The sequence below is a fragment of the Myxocyprinus asiaticus genome, chromosome 15 (genome assembly GCF_019703515.2).
Source record: "Myxocyprinus asiaticus isolate MX2 ecotype Aquarium Trade chromosome 15, UBuf_Myxa_2, whole genome shotgun sequence".
Classification (NCBI taxonomy): Eukaryota; Metazoa; Chordata; class Actinopteri; order Cypriniformes; family Catostomidae; genus Myxocyprinus; species Myxocyprinus asiaticus.
In genome coordinates, this window is record NC_059358.1 from 33761647 (window position 1) to 33785906 (window position 24260).

Genomic DNA, 24260 nt, shown 5'->3' on the forward strand with positions numbered 1-24260 from the left:
ATGTCTGGAGACAGATTCTCAGTCCCCATTTATTTCCATTGTTTGGAGAAAAAAAGATGCTAAGAAAATGAATGGTGACTGAGGCTAACATCTAGCCTAACATCTCCTTTTGTGTTCCATTTAATGGCCAAAGTATGCTTTGGTTGTCCGCGTTGCTAATCGCTCTGTGTACAGTTTGCGTGATGCAAATTTCGTCATCAGCACAGTCTGCGTGGACTGTCTGCTCGCTGCCCAGATTTTCCCGACATAAGGACAGTTGTAGTTTGTTTACATCGTTGGCGCAGGCACCTGCCATTGCCTGTCCTACAAGAGTATCAGAAAACAGTCTTAGTGCATATGTGTTGAACGCGTTCGTATTTGCTCATGGTCAAAAGTGTAAACTTTGAAAGTATACTTTGATCCAATCCGGAATGCAGAACAATGCGTATACCTGGGCCTTTAGAAAGCAAGTCATATAGGTTTGGAGCAACATGCAAAAGATGAAACAATTAAAATTTTTGTGTGAACTATCCCTTTAAAGCTATGATTGTGAAGTTCTTGACATGTAATTTGTCTTGTGCTTAAATGTGTCTAAATGTCTTGCAAGCTTCAGAAAATAACCAAGTTAGTTTTGTTACATTTTAAAGGCTCTCCTGAGAACAGTGCCCCTGCTGTTGTGGAGGTCAGCCATTGTAATTTCAGACCATCTACGTCCCCCCTAACCCACTCTAGTCCAAGCAAGGCCTCCATTCCCAGTGGATACGGGTAAAACACTTGTTTCTGAACAGTAGGGAACTGTACATCATATTAATATGGATTGCTCACCCAAAAATGTATTTAATACTATCAAGTAGGAATATCCCACATATTTATTTTGCTGGAACGCTGCATCGATGCAGTTCTTACTGATCTGACACTGTCTGTTTGTTTTTTTTTAAATAGGGAGATGTCTCCCTGTTCACCCAGCAGTGGTAGGACTCAGAGGAGCCCTGTTAGAGATCCTGGTTCCCCTCAGTCTCATTGCTCAAGCCCATCTCTCAGCAGACTCACTTACCTCTCCATTAATGAGAACACTTGCATGCCCACCCCTGACCACCATAAGGTGAGTGCTTTGCTAAAATCAGCCCATTTTAGTTTCATAGGGTTTAGCACACAGTATAAAGCCTTGAGCCATTTAGAACTTTAAGTTCTTGTGTCTATAATGAATTGGGTGACCTCTCCTCTTCCTTTATGCTATAGTCTAAATGCATGCAAAAAGCTTGTAACAATGCAGTAACTAACAGCTTAGTTGTAACTTTAGTCTCTGCCTCTCCAGAAAAACACCTCTATGGCTCTAAGCACCACTATTGTAAGAGCAAGCCCAACTCCTCCAGTGGAGCCGTTTGATAATGAAAATGTTCTGGTTTCTTCAAAGAGTCCTGAACCTCATTGCCATGCTCAGGTTCCAGGGCTGACCCAAAAGACCTCAGAAATGGGTTCACGCAGCCAAAGTGACAGTGACTTCCAAAAAGACTATAGAAATGAAAATGGTAAAGGCAACTGCCAGTCTGAGCCTGCGCCGAGGCTGTACACTCAAAGGGATTCTGGGTTTTCAAGCAAGCTAAACATTCAACATCCACCCAGGACAGCCACAGAACAGCTGTTGCCTAACGTCTTAGGATCTGGTTCTCGTTTTGGCATTGCTGATGACTTTACATATGGATCTGTCCCAAGCTACAGCTCTCTGGGTGCCATGCCAAATCATCCCACCACTGTACCCACTCTGCTAACAGGATGCTCCCTTTTTAGTACCCAACTGGCACAGCAGTATCTGGGCTCAGAGGGGCCTCTGCATGCTCCAGCCTATCAGATAAGAGGGCCATCTGGTTTGTATGGAGTATCGGCTGCAGTCTCTGGTGCAAACCCACCTATGGGACATATGCATGTACCTGGACCTGCAAATCTTCAGTATGGTTATTTGAACACTGGTTCACATCCTCCTCAGTTTCCAGTCAGCAAAAACTACGGGCAGCCAAGTGTTGGGTCATGGGCCGCACAAGACCTTGCTGATCTTAGAAGTGAGTTGGGTATTTCTCTTATTAAGATAACTGGAAATGTGGCATACTGAATACTGAATAACACTGAATGTTGATAAGCTTGTAAGTTTAGTAGCTCTTGCTTTGACCTCCATTCTTTTTTTTTTAAGGCAAAAGGGCAGTGGTAGCTCAGCGGTTAAGGCTCTGGGTTACTGATCAGAAGGTCGGGGGTTCAAGCCCCAGCACTGCCAAGATGCCACTGTTGGGCCCTTGAGCAAGGCCCTTAACCCTATCTGCTCCAGGGGCGCCGTATCATGGCTGACCCTGCACTCTGACCCCAGCCTAGCTGGGATATGTGAAAAAGAAGAATTTCACCATATATGTGCAAAAAAAAAAAAAAAAAAAAAAATGTATAATGTGTGATAAATAAAGAAAATTATTAATTATTAATTATTATTATTAAAATGAAATCAAAATTAAATTCTTAATACAAATTCTTTGGCATTTCATGCAGACTATAAAGTTGAGGCCCTATGACCATACCTTTTAATACATTATATTGAATAAACAGGAGCTTAGTGTATTTTAAAACATCAATGTCCAACATTTGTTGTGAGGTAACTTTGGATGGATAAAGTATATAGGTATCAGGGCTCCAGACTGCGACTAAAATGGTCGCAAATGCGACCAAAAATAATTGATTGTGACAATAATTGAAAATCTAGTCGCCGTTGGCGACAGTCGGGCTGTGTGCGTTCATATGCGGTTTTGTCAGATATTAAGTTGTGAGTTATTGAATAAATATTTAGAGCGCGCACCAGTGTGTCTCACGTCGCTTTTCACCTGTTCTGTTGTGATGATGAGCTCGCTGCACCGCACCGCACGCAACAACAAACCCAGCGCGAGAGAGTCTTGAACAAATTACTCTTGAACCAGGTTTTTTTCATGATTCACCCGAAAAGAACTGAGGATTTGAACTCTGGAGCTCAGGTTAGCAGTTTGAATCAGATTCACTTTCTCAGCGAATCAGCCGTCAGTGAGCTCACAGCTGGGAGCGCAGACATTTAAAAATAAGAGTCCCATGTGTATTTTGGGCTTCTTTATAATTAAGTCCCGTATTGTGTACCACTTTTTTTTTTCTTCTTCTGGTAATTATTGATTGGGATTGGAGTAGCACAATAAACTGCATCTGAGATTTCACTCAATTTGCACTCTTGTAGTCTCTGTGTCTGGGCCATCAACAGTAAAGGAAAAACTAAGGCAATATTGTAAAACAATTTGTAAAAATGTAAAACAATTTAAATTTTATTTATATATATATATATATATATATATATATATATATATATATATATATATATATATATATATTAGATCAAGCTTTTGGCAATTGAGGGACTTCTACACAAGTATTACACAAGGTGCAAACATTCATTGATGCTCAAGAAGACAACACACAACTATATGCATACTATACTTTATCTGTAATGTAGATTCAAAAGAGAAGTACTAAATAAAAAAATATTATTATTCTTATTTGTATAAATTGTGAACATTTGAGACAAGGGAATGCAAACCTATCTTCTCAACTATGTATACTGTTTACTAAACCTCAGATTAATGGGTTATTACCTGTCTTCCTTTTCTTCAGCTTGATATCTTGTTTCTGAACCTCAATCTAAATCAAGCAATTCTGTCATTTGGTGACTAAAAACAGCCATTTGGCACCTTAATGTTTCAGTTTAGGAGCCAAAGACTCCTAAGTCATTTTTTTTAGTCTGGAGCCCTGGGTGTGAATCTTCACTGGCCTCCCGATTTGATTACGATAAAGGGTAACTATTTGATTACAAAAGGATTCTCAGTGCATCACTAAGCATCTTGTCCTCACTTTTTTATTATACTCCTGCCAATAGATTTGAACTTTTTTTTTTCTTTCAGCTTTTTATTTAACAGCTGTTTTCAAAAATCAGAGCATAAAAACACAATTAAATTAACTTATTACATTGATTTATATTAAAATATATTTTTGTATATTTAAAAAAAAATTTCATCATTATTTAATCTATTTAATAGTATTAAATTATTAATGTAGAATTCCCTAGCCTATAACTATAACTGCAACTATTGGTGGCTGGTCCATGATGGCTACATGAGATATCTGCTTCTTTGAGAAAGCTGATGTCAGCTTCTCTTTCCACACCACAGTTGTTCATAAAGTGACACACACACAGTGGGGTTGCTGCTAATGAAATCTCTCAAGCATCTCGTATGTGCACTGTTCTGACAATCGAGAGACCGGCAATGAGCAACAGCCAAAGATTTAGAGAGTGCAAGAGCATTGGGAAGCAGGAGACAAAAAAAGAATTTGAAAAGAACATCACTTACCCAAACCGCTGTCTCATTTTCAGCTGTTTTCCCGTTCTGCGCAAATCAGTGCAATAACAGGCGTGAGCCCATTTTTGTTAAAATGTTATCACAATTAAACTCTCCTGTTGCTATGTGCTTGAGTTTGTAAATGAATTTCGGGATCGTAGTTTAATTCGGGGTTGATGGTTTTGTGGTTTATACATCCAGTCTGATCAGTTCTGTAGTGTCCTCTTCAAGGGATAGTTAAGACAAAGAAAAATCTAACACAAAGATTTTTAGAAGAATATTTCAGCTCTTTAGGTCAATGCAATGCAATTGAATGGTGATCAGACCTTTTGTAGCTCCAAACACCACACAATGGTAACATAAAAGTAATCCATATGACTCCAGTGTTTAAATTCATGTCTTCAGAAGCATGTGGGTGAGAAACAGAACAATATTTAAGTCCTTTTTTTACTCAATCTCCACTTTAACTATCACTTTCAGATGTGAAAGTGAAACTAAACAGGCACCACATGTGACTTTCAGATGTGAAAGTGGAGATTTAGAGTAAAAAAAAGACTTGAATATTGATCTGTTTTTCACACACACCTATTATATTGCTTCTGAAGACATGGATTAAACCACTGGAGTCTTATGGATTACTTTTATGTTTCCTTTATTTGATTTTGGAGTTACAAATGTCTGATCACCATTCACTTGCATTGTTTGGATCTACAGAGCTGAAATATTCTTCTAAAAATTCATTTGTGTTCTGCTGAAGACAGAAAGTCATACACATCTGGGATGGCATGAGGGTGAGTAAATGATGAGAGAATTTTCATTTTTGTGATCTATCCCTTTAGTATATGCGCATTTGACCATTTGTTTCTAGCATCTCACTCTGTCTCTGGCACACACACAATTACTACTGTGCTGCCGCGGTTTAAATTGAACTCTGAATTGATTTTGAATCTTAGAGAATCAATTCAGAATCGTTGGAGACAGAATCGCTTTGGAAAATTATGTTTTGTTTTTTCTCCCACCCATAATGTATTTTTTTTTACATCTGTTTTTACCCCTCACACTTTAGCTCAAGTGATTGTTCCCAATGAGCTTAAGTTTTCCAGTTCCTGTTGTGTGGGAATTGCATCCCAGACATCCCTCAGCATTTTCAACCCCTCAGAGCGCTGGCAGCAAGTTTCTATCTCCATCACAAGCCTATCCATAGATGGAGAGAAGGTAAGAAAATCTAACATCCTGAAAGGATGCTGAAAGCTTAGTGTTTGTGTACTAGAATCTTCTCTGTGCGTGTGTGTGTGAGAGAGAGAGAACAAGGTTGCCTGGATTTAGTGAAATACGGGGTGTGAATTGTTGAAAAGGTGATTCATCTGAAGCAGTTTCTCAGTAATTAGATGTGTTGTCTTTTATATGTGTGCAGTATGCACTTTTTGTTCAGTTTTGTAATTACTCATTCATGTCATTACAGGTGGAGTCTCTCCCTTTCCAGTGGCTGATAGTAAAGAATAAGACCATAATTGGGCCCAAATGTACAGAAGAGCAAAAGGTTTTGTTTATAGCTCCTAGGGCCGGACTCTATCAGTGTACTCTCAGTGTATCTTCCTGGCCGGCATCTGCAGAGACGGAGACTGTGGCACACGCTGAAGTCTTTGCCAAAAAAGTGGTGCTGATTGCTATGGCTGAGAACCCCGCAATAGAGGTTAGATGGGCATTTAGTCCTAAGCACTGCTGAAGCCCTAAAAAATACATGTAATTGTAATTGTATCCAGGTTTAATGGTGTGGGTTTTTTATTTTTTATATTTTTATTATTCATCCCTTTACTGTCAAAATAATAGATTAATTTACTGTCCGAATAATAGTAGTATTTTGTTTTTGTTTTTTTTTTAATTTTTTTTTTTTAGGTTATATTTCCATGACACTGAGCAAAAAAAACACAATGTGCTTTTTTTATTTTAATATTAATAGGTGGATGTTGGAAAGACAGGCTGGCTGAACTTTGGGGACCTGGCAGGGGGCAGTGCCAAGGCCCTGCCACTCAAATTGGTCAACAGGACTCATGCCACTGTGCCAATCCGACTTGTTATCAGTGCGGTCAGTGAGATCTATCACATTTGGTTTTGGAAAGGAAAATGTATTAAATATTGGATGTGAATTTTTGTTCCATTAATCCTTATGAGACATTTGACAGAAAGCTCAGACCTCATTCAGTAGCATAGTGAACAAATTCAAGGACAGAAGTTGTATGTCTGAAATAATATTTGAACTTATCTCCCGTAGAATGCCTCTGCATGGCATTGTTTCGGCTTTTCAAAGAGTCCAGTTGCCATGACCACAGCTGGTTCCCTTCATTCTGGCTCTAACTTGACCTCGCATTCAACTTCATCAGTCATAAACCATGTCCTGCATGCCAGTTATGCAGAGGTGAATGACTGTCTCCATGAATACAGATTTAATTTGCCACTCTTCATATTGATTGTACTTGTGTTAGAACTCTTAGACTGCATTTTACAAAGACTGATGCAGCATTGATGGCAGTTCAGCTTTGAACTTGTTTTTCATGCCTTTCTCAGAATCAAGAGAGCTTCTTAGTGTGGGTTCATTTCAACGCCCCTCAAAAGTACATTTCAAGTTCAGGTATGAACACAAACCCTTAAACTAGGAATGTTTATAAGCTAAGGAGTTTTATGAAGTGTTTGTTCTGTATTCAACTGTAAATGGCAGCTTACATTGAGTTTTTTTCTTAATCTCTCCGATGAAGGTGAGTTAGGGCCAGCTGATGAGTACAGTGCGCGAGTGGATATAGAGGTGGACAGTCCAGGCCCCAGTCATGTGATCCAGACTGTGTCTCTGAGGGCAAGGTCAGGCACTCCCAGAGTGCATGCACCCAAAGACCTGCAGGTAATGCATCTCACCTTCTGTCGCTTCAAAACCTGACTTTGGCGTTCTCCAAACGTAGTCCACATTGCCATAAACTGTTTTTAACCTAATGGAATACATCTGGGTTCCATTTCATCTTTTGATTATCTGTACAGACTGTTTGTCTTCAGGCTCCTTTGGGGCAGACTGCCAAGCAGACTCTTCCCTTGAAGAATGCTGGGAACATTGATGTCCTGCTCAGACTGAAGGTACCTGATGAGCTCATTTTGGTTTCACCTATAAAATAGGACTTGATGCTGCTCGCACTTTGAAATGCAACAACTTTGAAAAAACGCAGTAAATACTTTTTTTCCGGTGTATTTCTAACCAGTTATTATAGAGTGCGCCTCAAGTATTTGAGGTAAACTTTCATCAGTGATACACAAGTTGAACAGTAACATTAGGATATCATTAAATCTGCTCATCTCAGCCATTGCAATCCATTCATTTTTTTTATTTTTTTTTTCTCCTGGCATTGTTTCAGTGTACTGATGGAGACAGCTGCTTTAGCGTGAAGCCAGAGGAAATTACTCTGAGAGCTGGAGAGGAGCAAGGTGTAGTGGTCTCCTTCATCGCTCAAGGCACACAGAAGCTCAAGGAGAGGTATGGCCATACATGTAGATAAGTGGTTCATACATTTTATCATATTGATAAAGTTTCTCATGTTAAATATCGCAATTAGAAGATTCAGAGTTTTTTTATGGGCCAAGTGTGCTCACGCACACAAAAAGGAATTTGACTTGGTAACAGAAGCTTCCTGTACTCGCATATATACAACAGCTAGACACAGAATTACAAGAATAACATTTACAGAAAAATCCGAACATGAATAATACTAATATGAATAGTATATGTACTGTAAATGGAGTTGTTACAGGCAGAGAGGTAAGAGTCTGCACGGGAAGAATAAATATGAAAAATAGAAATAAAAGTGTAAATTTTTACATTTGCCACTTAATTTATTGCACCTTTAAATTCTTTAAATTCTCTTCTCAGCATGTTGACGATTCTGGTTCTGCCTGGTGGGCCGCAGTATGAGGTGATGCTGAAAGGCGAGATGGTCCAGGGGATTTCAGGAAAGGTGGCATCCACCCAACTTGCTGTATTACCACAGGCTGAAGTCCCACCCATCCTCTCCAACAAACAGTTCATGGCCTGGGGAGGGGTTACTCTAGGCAGAGCAGTGTGAGTACACACAGACATTCATAGAGCCATATATAGGTAAACATACAGGTGAAATGAATGCAGACATTTGCTTTTATGTGTGTAGGCAACAGAAACTGGTGCTCAGGAACAATTCCCCGACTACATCACAGCAACTCCGACTTCTCATCAGGGGGCAAGACCAAGACTGTTTCCAGGTCAGATTTCTGCAGGAACTAACGCTGGCTTTATGGGAAATGTTTGTTTTATAAACCCCGGAGAAATCATCCTTTAGCATTGACATTCATCTCATTATCAGTTGCTCAGCTGGCGCATGACCTGTTTGCTGCTATCTTTGCTCATTGGTGCTTGGTTCTGGGCTCTGAAGTTTTTGAGCCTGAGCCGTAAATGCCATGTGACTAATTACTCTGGAGCCACAGGAAAGTGATGTCATGACAATGCTGATTGGCTGATGGCACCGCAGAACTGCGCACAGTTCCAAGCCCTTTACTAGGCAGTAGGCAGTGAAAATAGGACAATTTGCACTTTTAAAAGCCCTCCAAATTGGTTACTTGCAAAACATCTACAATAAAATATTAAAGATCATGGTTCTTGCAAAAAAAATTATCCAGAATTAGGGGTGTAACGGTATGACATTTTCACGGTATGATAACCCTCACAAAAATTATTATTAGGATATCATGTTATTGAGGTGCATTGATAATATTATTATCAGTTTAATATTTGGTTATGAAATATGTCTGATAAAAGCACAGAGAACTATTTCATTTAAAACCAATTCTTGAACTTTATTTTGGATTTCTTCAACTTAAATCCTTTAACTTCTGATCTTGAACATTAGGACAGTGTCTTAATCTGACTAGGTAAATTATTATCATTATTTTTAAATCACAAACTGGTAAAATAATAAAAAAAAAAAATTGCAACGTACATTAGTGAGATGATAACTAAAAATTATTTTTTATTTTATGATTTATGAAATGTTATTGTAATAATTTGTAATGATTATTGCCCAGGTTAACACTTCAGATATGCATTTGTATGCATTCAGTAATTTGTTGCATTTGTGATTTAGTTTAATCCTAAACAATACCTACTGAAAATATTATTCATTTGCAGTTTATTTATTGCCATGTTGTCCAATACTGTCTATTTTCTGCTACAGTTTCACTGTCAGTCTCCTGCGTGCATATTGTCAGTAAATTTCTTGCACACCAAAAGCCATGCACTTTGTAAACCTTATTTAGTACTATGTTTTACAAATAAAACATTATTTGTAGCATCAAACACATTGTTGGCCTACTGTTGCACAGCAACATCGTAATGTTGAACGAGTGCTTAATCCGTTTGCTGCATTTGTGAATGTGACTGAAAGCATAAACATAACTTAAGCCTACCTAGTCATTACATATCATGTAAAACTACATTGTATCGTGTGTTTTTATGAAATAGGGGCTATAATTTATTATCCTGTATACTGTATTTCCACTTACATTCATCTTCGCAAATTCCGTGAGATGGTGCTCACGTAGATGGTGCTTAAGGTTTGAAGTGTTTCCTGCCTGAGGCGATACTTTTTTGCGACAAACTTTACAGACTGGGTAACCATCAACATTGATTGATTTGGTTTTATAGGACAGTGTCGGTCTCCTTACATTTCTCCATCCATTTATCCTCACTCTGTCTCTTTCTGTGTATCTCAATTCTGCAGCTACAAAGTTCATTTGGCCCAGATGAGAGACTAACACGTAATAGAGAGCTGTCAATCAAACCCAAAGAGGATGTGACTATTCACCTGCTCTTTGCTCCCACCCGTGTTGCCTCCATGCTGGCCAAACTGGAGATCAAGCAGTCTGCTGCACGTGCTTCTCAGCCTGGTGTCAAATTCACAGTGAGTTTATTAATAATCTCTAAAGCTTTATTCACACTGCACATAAATCTGATTTGTTTTTCAAATCCAATATTAAAGGGATAGTTTACCCAAAAATGAAAATTCTCTCATTTACTGTCCCTCATGCCATCTAAGATGTGTATGACTTTCTTCTGCAGAACACAAATGAAGATTTTTAGAAGAATATTTAAGCTCTGTAGGTCCATATAATGCAAGTGAATGGTGAACAAAATGTAACTCCTTTTTCACTGTTTATCTTGCCAGTGCAGTTTCTAGGCACGATCATGAATTCAAGCTCGAGTACACTTCATAGTGCTTGACACATCTGCAGAGTGCTGGATGGCGATCATGATTTCAATCTCAATTACACACCCTATTGCCAAGGAGACTGCTGATGTTAAGATTTATAATGAAAAAGGGATTACATTTAGGTCTGTTCTCACCCAAAACTGGTGGTTTAATCCATTTCTTCTGAAACTATCCAATCAGAGTTTTATGGATTACTTTTATGCTGCCTTTATGTGCTTTTTGGAGCTTCAAAGTTTCATTCACCATTCACTTGCATTGTATGGACCAACACAGCTGAGATATTTTTCTGAAAATCTTCATTTGTGTTCTGCATAAAGTCATACACATTTGTTATGACATGAGGGTGAGTAAATGCTGAGAGAATTTTCATTTTTGGGAGAACTGTTCCTTTAAGGATTGACTGATCACACTGTCATTTTGTAAGTAATGGAATTGGATCCATTTGTTCGGATATCCGATGTATCTACATCGGTTTCCATTTTAAAGAATTGTGCTTCAGCACATTGCCAAGAGATATATGAGAGAAGGCATTGTGGAAAGATAGAAGATTGTTAACTGTCTGTTGACATCTTGCCACATAAGTCACAATATAAGTGTCAAAGGCATTACAGTGCTATTTATACATTCATACATTTTGTGTCCAAAACTGCTCTTTCACCATTCAATATGTAGTGCATGCTACATGCGAGTATAAATGAGTGAATTGAGCCACAGCTGTAGACTACTGTGTTTTGTATATGACAAACACTCATGCTATGTCTCTAATGATGAAAACCACTAAATCCAATTAGGGATGGCCGTTTTTGAGTAATTTTGTAGTCGAATACTCTAACCCACAAAAAACAAGTACCCGATTACTCGTAAGTTAAAATGCACGTTAAAAATAACACGCATGACACGGACGTGAAATGTACATTTTTTGTTCACAAACATTATGGAGAATGGTTTCAAAATAAGAACTAAACTATGATTTCTTTTTGGGGGGAAAAAGTTAAATGAACAATATGCATAAATAAAAATGGAAATGAATAAATAACAGCAAAAATATTTTCTCTCACCCGGCACTTACATAGAAACCAATACTGACAGCATGAGGGTAATGCACAGATATAAACTGAGTCGACATAAAGACTATCACATTTTTATAATTTCACAAGTTATTACTCAGAAAAACAAGTTCCTCGTATCTTTCCAACTATAAAGTAGATTCTCGTCTGTTGGGTTGTATGACTTCAACAATAATCAAATACAAATAGAGTAGAATTCAGTAAGAATCAAAATATTACGAAGTATTGCCTTGTAAAATAATTTGGCCTTGCTTGTAGAAGCACAGACGCCATGATTACTTCTCTCATCCAACACCTCGACAACACACATCCACAGCGCACCCCCCCAGGGGACTCCATATTAACAGAGATTTGGTGAGAGATTCAGAGGCAAAATACAGTGTAATTCAGTGCTGCTCATGGCAGGCAAATGTGGAAATTAAAATGAATTTGCGATACTCAAGCAGCTGGTGCAGAACGATTGCTCTTACTTGTGCACATCCCTAAATCCAATCTGTGCTTTTAGACCCAAACGCATTTCCAAAAATCCTAAAAAGGTTTAAACCACACATGGAATGTGCTTTGGATCTGGTATGTAATTTTTATTTGTGTTTTCTTTTATTTCTTTGTTTTGCTGTTTATGCTACAAACAACTAAATGGCTATGAGTCAGCTATACTGAAATTGACTTCTGCTGCCTATCTGAATAAAACCTAATAAACAAAGGTGTTTTGTTACCTGTAATAATATTGACTGTGGTGTTGTCAGATCCCTCTATCAGGCTATGGCGGCACGAGTAATGTGATCCTGGAGGAGCTGAGGAAGCAGTCTGATGGTTATGTTGCCACTCTGAGTGGAGTGCAGACAGGCCGTGTCAGTAAGCTGTGTGTGTGCGTGCGGAACACTGGTTCACGTGCTGCCTTTGTAAAAGCTGTACCCTACAGTGACCTGCAGAACCGAACTATCATGAACTCAACCGTTATCAGCTTGTCCCCTTCACAGTTTGTCTTGAAAGAAAGAACACAGGAGGTGAGCCAATTGCAAGCTTTTCTTCGGTTACTTCAATTTAGAAGCCGACATGAAATAACATTTTCATTCCTTTTAATTGCGAAATCTGTATTTGAGTGAAACAGGATATAGAGCAAGAATAAATGTAGGGAGGTACTTGAATTTATGATTTTATTTATTGTATAACACTTTTCACAGTGCAATACATATTGTAAATATTACAAAAATACATGTATTGTTTCAGAGCTGCTTTACAGAAAATGGAGCCTTAATACCCACAGAGAGCAAGCCAAAGACAACAGTGGCAAACACCCTATAATAGGACAAGGATAGTGTATAGTAAATGGGGTCAGTTCGTGTTGACTTTAAAAGTACAGCATCTGTGACGTGCTGTCTTGAACGATTGATGTGAAATGGCAGTGTGGCCTGTTTCTTTTTTCCCCCAAACATTATTCCGTATGATGTGTTTTGGAGCAGCTCTATTAATAATAAAAATTTGTTACATTTATATAGTGCTTTTCTAGGCACTCAAAGCACTTTACCTAGTATAGGGGGAATCTCCTCAACCACCAGAAGTGTGCAGCATCCACCTGGATGATGCGATGGCAGCCATAGTGCACCAGAACACCCACCACACACTAGCTATTGGTGGAGAGGAGAGTAGAGTGATATAGCCAATTCAGGGATGGTGATTATTAGGAGGCCATGATAGATAAGGGCCAATGGGAGGAATTTAGCCAGGACACCGGGCTTATATCCCTACTCTTTACGAGAAGTGCCCTGGGATTTTTAATGACCACAGAGAGTCAGGACCTCGGTTTAATGTCTCATCCGAAAGAAGGTGCTTTTATTTTATTTTTTTATAAACAATTTAGAGTCCCGTCACTATACTGTGGCATTAGGACCCACACAGACTGCAGGGTGAGCACCCCCTGCTGGCCTCCATAATACCACTTCCAGCAGCAACCTTAGTTTTCACCAGGAGGTCTCCCATCCAGGTACTGGCCAGGCTCAACCCTGCTTAGCTTTAGTGGGCAACCAGGCGAGAGCTGTAGGGTGATATGTCTGCTGACGCTATTCCATGTAAACACTTGTAGACTTCCAGCATCCTAATTGAATTGGTACTCATCCACTGCTTTTGAGATTAGACTGATATGCCAGTTTCTACTTGTATTTCTTTGAAAGATGAATCAGTGCTGTTTCTACAGGTGATCGCAATAGCAATGAAGGCATCACGCAGAGAGCAGGCTCTCTGTCAGTCCGGTGCCGCTCTCCTCGCCACCATCTGCCTCTTCTGTGGGGACGAGGTCTCTCGACAGCAGTTTAGGAAGTCAGTGACAAAGTTTCTTTGACTAGAGAAAAAAAAGAGATCACTAAACTTTCATTTAAATGTTTTCAAATCTGTAAATTCTAAGAGTTTATTTCACTTCACAATATATCACCTTGCTCCAGCTGTTTCAATGTAAAATGAGAAACAAAAAGCATTTTTTAAATGATTGTTCTTGCATCCTATATAAATATACAGACTTGCTGTACGACAAGACAAGAAAGTGCACTTGATTGTTTTCAAACTTTAGTGATGGAAAAGCTTTTAATTTTTTTTTTTAATTTTGTCTTCACCTTTCCAAGGTTACTACAGATTAAACCAGAGGCAGGGAAGAAAGTACTGTCTGAAAACAGCTTATTAAAGAGTATCCCCTTTGATGAGATGTTCCTCGGAGAGGAGCTAGTTCAAGAAGGTAAGATGACAAAGATCTGCTAAGATTAAAACTAATGCAATGGCAAATTACCTGCACAGAATTTTGCATTAACTCTCACTACACGATTGGATTATTTTCAGCCTATGATCTGCCTCAAAGGCCAAATGAAGCTCAGATTTTCTATGGCAACATGAGCAAGGTGATGCTGTCACTGTTTGGAACTATGGAAACATCAGACTCTGGTGAAAGCGACCATATGGAGGCTATCAGACCCTCACAACGGCACACTTCTGAGTCAGACAGGTATGCATCCTCCGAAGATTATATCAGACCTAAATAAATGCTCATAGTCAGCTTATTTACATTAAAATCCACATTACAGTCCATTTTAGGTCTGGGCTATTATTTGATAAAGTTGCCATGCACTTTCCTGTGTCTTATACACTCACCAAGTGCTTTGTTAGGAACACTATGGTCCTAATAAAGTGTCCATTGTGGTCTTCTGCTGTTGAAGCCCATTCGCCTCAAGCTTCGTGTTGTGCTTTCTGTGATGCTATTCTGCTCACAACAATTGTACAGAGTGGTTATCTGAATTACTGTAGCCTTTCTGTCAGCTCAAACCAGTCTGGCCATTCTCTGTTGACCTCTCTCATGAACAAGGCGTTTCCGTTCAGAGAACTGCCACTCACTGGATGTTTTTTTGTTTTTGGCACCATTCGGAATAAATTCTAGAGACTGTTGTGCATGAAAATCCTAGGAGATCAGCAGTTACAGAAATACTCAAACCAGCCCATCTGACACCAACAATCATGCCACGCTCCAAATCACTGAGATCACATTTTTTTCACCATTCTGTTGGTTGATGTGAATATTAACTGAATCTCCTGACCCGTATCTGCATGATTTTATGCATTGCACTGCTGCCACACGATTGGCTGATTAGATAATCACATGAATAAGTAGGTGAACAGGTGTTCTTAAAGTGCTCAGTGAGTATATTTTTATAGTGCACAGTATCATTTTTTTGTTTGTTTTTAATGCCAGTTGTAAAGGTGCAAATTAAATTAATGTATTGTTTTCCTCACAGTGGTTTGGGATCATTGGGCCGTTATATCAGTAATGTTTCTCTGGATGTGCTGCCAGTCAAAGGGCCTCCGTTAAGCTCATCAGAACCTGTGCTGAAACAGACTAAGCTGAACCTGGAGAACACCTGGAGCATTAAGCCTGAACAGCTGGTTCTCACTGCACCTGCAATCAGTAAGACTCATTTGAGTTTGGGAATGTGATACATTTAAAAAATGACCTTATGTGGTTTAATGAATGATGTTATAAGACCGTATTTGGTAGGTGCTCCACAGAATGACTTGTGTGGTTTGATTCACAGAAAATGCACTTTGTCATTGCTTGATCTCCACTGTTTGTTTGCAGACAGTGCGGCTGACACCAGGCATGTGCAGATACTGAACTGCTCAAACAGAGACCTGAGGTTTGAGCTGTCCTGGCCTGCTCACTGCCTTACCATCACCCCACAGCACGGAGTCATTGAACCTCAGTACGAGACTTGCATATTAAAACAGTGAAATCAGAATCTGGGGCCTATACCATGAAGCTCATTGAACAAACTCGGGGTTACAGGATTGGTTTTGAGTTGGCAAAACCAAACCAATTCAATCAGGTTTAATTGGTACCATGATGCTTCTCATCAACTTTCTCTGTCAACTCAGGCTTTGATCCGGAGTTTAAGATTAGTTCACACGCTTGTGCACATGAATGAGTGACGTTTGCAGTGAACAGCCAATTGTGTGAAACGCAGACAAAATGAGCGCAATTTAGATTAACTTCTTGCAAGAAAGTCGGTGGGATTTACCTCTCCGCTGAAGGCCAGATCCGATCATAATGAAAATATGAAGAATTTCAATAATTTTTTTTAACAGCACAACAAGAGATTGTTTTAAAAATATGAAAAATGAAAACAGATTTTATACTGCACAAAACATTACCATGAAGAATTCAAACAAAATTACACCGCACAAGAGATCACTGTACAATTATGAAGAAAATAAAGGCATTTATACAGAGAGAAGAAACAAAGTGGCTTCTGCGAGAGCTCAAAAAGACTGCTGGAAACACTTTCTGAAGGTGATTAAAAAAATATAAAAACAGCTGATATATCTGTGTAATTGAATTCATATAGGGTCCTAACACAGACTTATTTATTTCAAAAGTTAAAAACTTTATTTGAAATATTAAAGCTTTAATATTCATTTAAATTGAAAGCTTAGTACAATTTTTATACTGTTACAAATTAATGTAGGCTACTATTGGAAAATTAAAAAGTGAATACTTTTTTTGTTTTTGTTTTTTATATATTTTGTGTACCACTTAAATTGAACTTCATGTGAAATACTAAGTTCATCTCTAGTCAATGAAAAATAGGCTTTGGGAGGCAATCATCCCTTTCTGTAGCCTTCTTGAGGATAGATTAAGCTTTTAATATTTCAAAATTGACCACTATTGGAAGGTATCATATTAATCCATCTTACTAACCGTTTTATTGATAGCTTAATATTATATTATGTTTATAATTTGTCTAGAGTAGGTAAATGGAAAACAATTATAGTGTATTAAAAAAAAAAAATACAAGACTCCATCTGTTGAAAATGTATATTTAGACTCAAATAAGTTATCATGAAGAGTCGATTTAGTGGATTTCTAAGATTTATTTAATTTTTTTTCCCCAAAGTAAAGTGCACTTTTAAGTGAGTTGGGGGAGTGACTTAATTTCGTCACAGATGGCACTTTACTAACAGCTGATTGGTTCAGTATCTGTTAGCGATCTGTTGCCCAGAACAAAACCTGCCATGGAGCAGATTAGCCATGTAGTACAAGTTACTATGGCGCTGAACACCGGTAGAGGTTGATTCACTTTCATGGTACCTAAAACACAGGGTTGACTCAAACTAAACTAAAACTTACCTGGCTAGCCATCGAAACCGGCTTCATGGTACAGACCCCTGAAACCGAACTACTCAAACTCTTTGTTCTCATTTTTCTCACACAAAGTGCATGGCATGGCACACTTGGCATTGCAACAAAATGCTTGATGAATTTATAGCCTTTTTTTTCTCTCTCTCTCTCTCTCTCAGGAGTCACTTGCAAATCCTCATCAGTCCCAGTCCTTCCCTGGCAACCAAGTCCTCAATGCTGCCCTGGAGTGGACAGATATATGTACAGTGCGATGATCAACAGAAGGTACTTGTTTCAGTTATCTGTCTGACCTTATACAGAATGCTGTAGAAATGGATGAATGTTTAGTGTGTTTGGCTAAGCCTTTAAAGCTGATGTTAAAATGATCCAATGTCAAGCCCTGTTACAGCCCAAATCGCATTAGCTAAGATTGATCTTTTTGAACAGCACATTTATAATCAACCCCTTTTTCTTTTCTCCTTGACTGTCTGTCTGTCCTTCTTGCTCTTTCTCTGTAGTCCATTAAAGTGCAGATCCGACAGGATCTGGCCATGGATGTCTCGGCCGCTAGCTGTGCCACAGACCGATCTCTGTGCCCACTGCCTCCCCAGGCTGAGACCCCCACTGTACCAGGACAGAAACCTCAGAGCAGCAGTACTCAGCCTCAGGTTGAGATTAAGAACCGAACCATGGTCTTTCCTTCAACTGCCTCTGGAGAATCATCAGGTAAGTCTAACGCTCTATAGAATCGGCCAATGTCACCAGTGTAAATTCTGCCAGTTTAGCTAATGCTTCAGTTAATACTTCAGTCAATTACAATAACTAAGGTGGGAAAAAAAGATGGTTTCCAAATAATCTGATCTGCTGAATATTTTAAAATCGGTGTATTGAATTAGGTTTTGACGATATAATAATTATCTTGTCATTCGATATCAATATTTTTTTGTGTATATGTCAGAGGTTTAACTCAGATATATCACACTATGTTTTATATAAATGTTAGTGGCATATGACATTCCATATGATCTATGAAATGTTGGCTAATCAAGGTGTACTTCATTATCGTGTAATGAATGCGTCTTTCTCTCTGAAACTTTTTCTTTTGTGCAGAATGTTCTCTAGAAGTGGAGAATCATGGAGAGGAGGTGAGGTGGTACCTCTCTTCATTTGCTCCTCCATATGTCAAGGTGTGTGGTGTTGGCACTTGCGTACATTTTAAAACCTCATTCCTGAAGGATTTGTTTTGACTGTGCTGTTTTAACTTGGGTCAGGGTGTGGACAGCAGTGGAGACGTTTATCGTGCCACATACTCTGCCTTCAGATGTGAGAAGGTGTCTGGGACTCTCGGGGTCCAAGAAAGTATGAAGGTATGTGAAATCCTTTATTACATGGCAAGTAGCCATGTATTAAATGGAATAATGTCCAGTCAGCTGTTCATTGCTAAATATAACCCCCAGATGTCTGTAAATGTATTTATTTTTTTTATCTTGTCTTTAGAAGGCCAGAATAAATATTTGGTATGTTTTAATGATTTTGCATGAAGACATTACTGGTTTTTCACCCAGAACCTTTGCTTGGTAATCTATCTTGTTTTCTCTTCAGATACCGATCACTTTCATCCCCCGTGACAGAGGTGATTATGCCCAATTTTGGGATTTGGAGTGCCACCCAGTAGCCAGACCCCAGCAGAAGGGCAGAGTTCGCTTCCAGCTCTGTGGCACTGTAAGTTTAACACATGCAAACTTCAGTCCAGTTATGAAAACTTTTAAAAGTAATGTCAAAGTGACAATACCGAACTTGACTAATGCTGCTCCCTTAAATCTGTCTGCGAGTAACATGGGCTATTAGTCAAAAGTGTCACTTTTAGGACTAGTTTTGGACTAGTCTTGATTACTTTAGGTGGAAGTAAAGTAATGCTTGTGCAAGACTGTTAAGAATTGTTGTACAGTAATTTATTGTAGAGTGCTATGTTTGTAGGGCATCAGAGCGAGCGATGGGTCCAGTGTTAAAGAAAATTGCTCGCTGGTAAAAACGGAAGCCACTGTGAAGAACAGGAAGAGACTGGAGTCTGCAGGCTCAAAGATGGGGTAAGGCTGTTTTACACTGAAGTATCCCTGCCCATCTTTGTCTTAGTTACATCACTGTTAGAGAATGTTATTCAAAGCACAGCACAAGAATGAACAACTATTGTCAACCCATTCTAATTCTGACCTGTACATTTATACTGTGTAAAATGTTACATTTATAAAGGGGAGTTAAAATTTACCTCTATAAAATTCTCTCATGTGGCAATCAGATCCCAGACTGAGACCCAAAAGAGAGGTGTGTATGCGCCCCAGAGTCTGTACACATTTCCTGCCACACGTGTGGGAACCACCAGCACACTGAAGGTTAACTTCAGAAATAACTCCTCCAACATACATGAGGTAAGAACATTTGACTTAGTTAGAATAAACTAAACAACCATCAAAAGTCACATGTTTCATTGCTGTTCCAGAAAACGAAACCTTTTTTTTTTTTTTTTTTTTTTTCTGTTTTTTATTATTATATATACACACTACCGTTCAAAAGTTTGGGGTCACTTGCCTGAAATGTTTCTCATGATCTTAAAAATCTTTTGATCTGAAGGCGTATGCTTAAATGTTTGAAATTAGTTTTGTAGACAAAAATATAATTGTGCCAATATATTATTTAATTACAAAACTACAATTTAATTTAAAAAGATTACGTTTTTGAAATGGATGACTTGGACTCAATAATTAAGAAAAGCAGCCACTAAGTGCCCAGCATATAGATGGGAACTCCTTCAATACTGTTTAAAAACCATCCCAGGGTGATACCTCAAGAAGTTGGTTGAGAAAATGCCAAGAGTACATTTCTGCAAAATCTAGGCAAAGTGTGGCCACTTTGAAGATGCTAAAATATAACATAGTTTTGATTTATTTTGGATTTTTTTTTAGTCACAACATAATTCCAATATTTCCATTTCTATTATTCCATAGTTGTGATGACTTTACTATTATTCTAAAATGTGAAGAAAAAATAATGAGTAAGTGACCCTAAACTTTTGAACGTGTGTGTGTGTGTGTGTGTGTGTGTGTGTGTGTGTGTGTGTGTACACAGTTGAAGTCAGAATTTTACATACACTTAGGTTGAAGACATTAAAACATTTTTTAACTACTCCACAGATTTAATATTAGCAAACTGTAGTTTTGGTAAGTCGTTTAGGACATCTACTTTGTGCATGACAATTGTTTACAGACAGTTTGTTTAACTTTTGATTGACTATATCACAATTCCAGTGGGTCAGAAATTTACATACACTAAGTTAACTGTGCCTTTAGGCAGTTAGCCAATTAGCTTCTGATAGGAGGTGTACTGAATTGGAGGTGTACCTGTGGATGTATTTTAAGGCCTACCTTCAAACTCCGTGCACCTTTGCTTGATATCATGGGAAAATCAAAAGAAATCAGCCAAGACCTCAGAAAAAAAAATTGTGGACCTCCATAAGTCTGGTTCATCCTTGGGAGCAATTTCCAAACACCTGAAGGTACCATGTTCATCTGTACAAACAATAGTACACAAGTATAAACCCCATGGGACCACGCAGCCATCATACTGCTCAGGAACGAGACTCATTCTGTCTCATAGAGTTGAACGTAGTTTGGTGCGAAGTGCAAATCAATCCCAGAACAACAGCAAAGGACCTTGTGAAGATGCTGGAGGAAACAGGTAGACAAGTATCTATATCCACAGTAAAATGAGACCTATATCGACATAACCTGAAAGGCTGCTCAGCAAGGAAGAAGTCACTGCTCCAAAACCGCCATAAAAAAGCCAGACTACAGTTTGCAAGTGCTCATGGGGGCAAAGATCTTACTTTTTGGAGAAATGTCCTGTGGTCTAATGAAACAACAAAAACTGAACTGTTTGGCCATAATGTTATGTTTGGAGAAAAAAGGGTGAGGCTTGCCAGCCGAAGAACACCATCCCAACCATGAAGCATGGGGGTGGCAACATCATCTTGTGTGGGTGCTTTGCTGCAGGAGGGACTGGTGCACTTCACAAAATAGATGGCATCATGAGGAAGGAAAATTATGTGGATATATTGAAGCAACATCTCAAGACACAGCCAGGAAGTTAAGGCTCAGTCACAAATGGGTCTTCCAAATGGACAATGATCCCAAGCATACCTCAAGTTGTGGCAAAATGGTTTAAGGATAACAAAGTCAAGGTATTTGAGTGGCCATCACAAGGCCCTGACCTCAATCCAATAGAACATTTGTGGGCAGCACTGAAAAAGCGTGTGCGAGCAAGGAGGCCTACAAACCTCATTCAGTTACACCAGTTCTGTCTGGAGGAATGGGCCAGAATTCCAGCAAATTATTGTATTGTGAGAAGCTTGTGAAAGGCTACCCAAAACATTTGACCAAAGTTTAAACAATTTAAAGGCAATGCTACCAAATACTAACAAAGTGTATGTAAACTTCTGACCCACTGGGAATGTGATGAAAGAAATAAAATCTGAAATGAATCAATTCTCTCTACTATTATTCTGACATTTCACATTCTTAAAATAAAGTAGTGATCCTAACTGACCTAAGACAGGGAAAATTTTCTACGATTAAATGTCAGGAATTGTGAAAAACTGAGTTTAAATGTATTTGGCTAAGGTGTATGTAAACTTCTGACTTCAACTGTAAATACAAACTTGAGTACTTGGTAAACAACTACAGTCATAACTCAGCTATTATCTTGTTTTGTATGTCACTTGGAAATGTATATTTAAGTCTAACAGTTTCACTGAATGGTCATCTTGCTTTTAATTAGCATATTCATGTTGTTTGTTTCACCTGAGCTACTGTCATTGCATGCTACTGTGTGGAGTGATATTACTGCTTCTAAATGTGTGGCATGAGACTTATTTGGAGCTTTTCTAATTGATTTGCAGCTAAAATTCATAAGTCCTAAAGAGCCTTTCCACATCAAGCATTCAAATTATTCCCTAAGGTGAGTTTCTTACGCTCTCTCTGTTTTTCCATTTCTACACTATTAATAGTCACTATTTGCTCAAGTAAATTAATAGGTAATAGTAAGTACAGATTTCACTGAAGTATTCTGTATGATGTCACTTCCTGCTGCCAATGTCTGGTGTGAAGGCTCTGATTGTGAGCTCATCCACAGGTATAATTATACTGGTAGTATGTGCCTGTTTGTGTGACTGCCAGTGTCTTTACCTGGGTTGTAGCACTGTATGCATATTAACATGTATGCATAGCCATCCCATCCTAAGTGTGAATTAAACTTTGTTGTTATCAGTTTTAAGAGTGAAATTAAATGTTTCTTTGTTCATTTTGAGACAGAGGCATTTTTGCATGCCTCTTAAACTCTGGAACTTGTTGTGCTTTTTATTTTTTATTTATTTTTTGGATGAAATTTATGGTGTATCAGATAATTTGGCTCTGATTTCTGCTCTATAAATACATCTGTTTTAGCAGTTTCTCTTATTGTGTGGAATTCCTTTTTAATACCATTCAGTGTTTTGTTGTCTAACATCACCCTCTGAGCTTTTTGTCTGTTTTTATGCCTTTAAATGTTGTCCATGTGTCTCTCTAGATCACAACACTACATCAACCTCCCTGTGCAGTTTGTGCCAGCCGCTGTGGGCCAGTTCTCCGGCACGCTGCTCGTGCAGACGGACACAGACGCTAAACTTGCTGTAGAGCTCATTGGAGAAGCCTTACCATAAAGACCTGCTCATACTTGCCGCCAGCAGAGGCCACTGCAAAACAAAGCTAATGATGAGTTGTTTTGAACAGAGACCTGGACTTCCTCTAGATGCCTTACAAAATAATGTCAAATTTAGTGTTTTACTCCCCTTTTTGTATTTTCTATCAGCTGTTATTATTATTCTTCTTCTTTTTTTTTTTTTTTTTTTTTTTTTAAAAGAGTTATAGCATTTTGGATAAGCACCATACAGTATGGATATTATATATCCAGCATCACGGTTTTTGGTGTGTTGCCACATTTCACAACCATTGCAATCACTGATGTAATGTTTTGTCCCTGCTATTTTTTTCTATTGCTTTCTACCGGTCAAAAAATCGGTCAAGGTGAGCTCACTGGTTTACAGTAGTGTTTTCACATGGATCCGGAAAATATTTTAATGTATGATCTGGATCAGCATTAGTTTAAGAGTGCACATGCTCTGTACAACACAAAAAGTGTCTTTGTGTATTATTGTGTCCTATATATTTATTTTAAATCACTGTTGTTGATAAAAATAAAAATTGCTGAATTTGACTTTACCTTTTTAAAAGCAGGATACATATTAGTGGGCAAAAATAAAGTTAAATTATTGATTAGCTTCTTCAGTAAAGACAAAGTTTGGCTTTAGTTTAGTTACTAGTGTATTTTGTTTGAATTAGATCAGCACTCTGAAGATTTTCATTTGTCGGTTTACAAAAAGGTTTTTGGCACACATTCAAGATGGCATATATTATCATTTTCAGTTGTATATGAACTGCAGTTTTACAAAAAAAAAAAAAAAAAAAGGGGATCTTTTTCATAAGGAAGACAGAAAAAGACAGCTAAAACAGTGTTAAATATACATTATCTTGCATAGACATCTAGGGCCCACATTTATATGCGATATAAGCACTTAATGTGAACACTCCTTTACAGACATTCTTTAGTACACGGGCTGTGATTTTGTGTAATTTCAAATTTCCTATAAGGTGTTTTTTTTTTTTTTTTTTTTCCCCTCCTCCTCTCTGGTTCATTTCCAGATATCTGGAATTTGTGTGTTGCATTTTTTTATCTAATGGTCTTTTTTTTTTTTTTTTTTTTTTTTTAAGCAGGGTTCCCACAGTCAAGGAAAACCTGGAAATATCTGAAT

General features: G+C 38.3%; 1 protein-coding gene across 1 annotated transcript in view; it reads left to right on the plus strand.

The window, feature by feature from the left end:
- Nucleotides 1-23681, plus strand: part of LOC127452479 (centrosomal protein of 192 kDa-like) — a 39158-nt gene extending 15477 nt beyond the window's left edge. Inside the window, 29 exon segments of the mRNA XM_051717930.1 lie at nt 627-744; nt 922-1081; nt 1295-2036; nt 5434-5582; nt 5830-6060; nt 6328-6453; nt 6640-6783; nt 6933-6996; nt 7121-7260; nt 7395-7487; nt 7763-7881; nt 8275-8463; nt 8549-8639; nt 10154-10333; nt 12456-12716; nt 13904-14025; nt 14325-14434; nt 14536-14698; nt 15483-15652; nt 15824-15947; nt 17542-17647; nt 17881-18088; nt 18473-18549; nt 18634-18729; nt 18965-19084; nt 19340-19449; nt 19659-19788; nt 22314-22372; nt 22979-23681. Of these exon segments, the coding sequence (XP_051573890.1) occupies nt 627-744; nt 922-1081; nt 1295-2036; nt 5434-5582; nt 5830-6060; nt 6328-6453; nt 6640-6783; nt 6933-6996; nt 7121-7260; nt 7395-7487; nt 7763-7881; nt 8275-8463; nt 8549-8639; nt 10154-10333; nt 12456-12716; nt 13904-14025; nt 14325-14434; nt 14536-14698; nt 15483-15652; nt 15824-15947; nt 17542-17647; nt 17881-18088; nt 18473-18549; nt 18634-18729; nt 18965-19084; nt 19340-19449; nt 19659-19788; nt 22314-22372; nt 22979-23111 (4535 nt within the window). The 3' untranslated portion in view covers nt 23112-23681.
- Nucleotides 23682-24260: the final 579 nt, after the last annotated feature.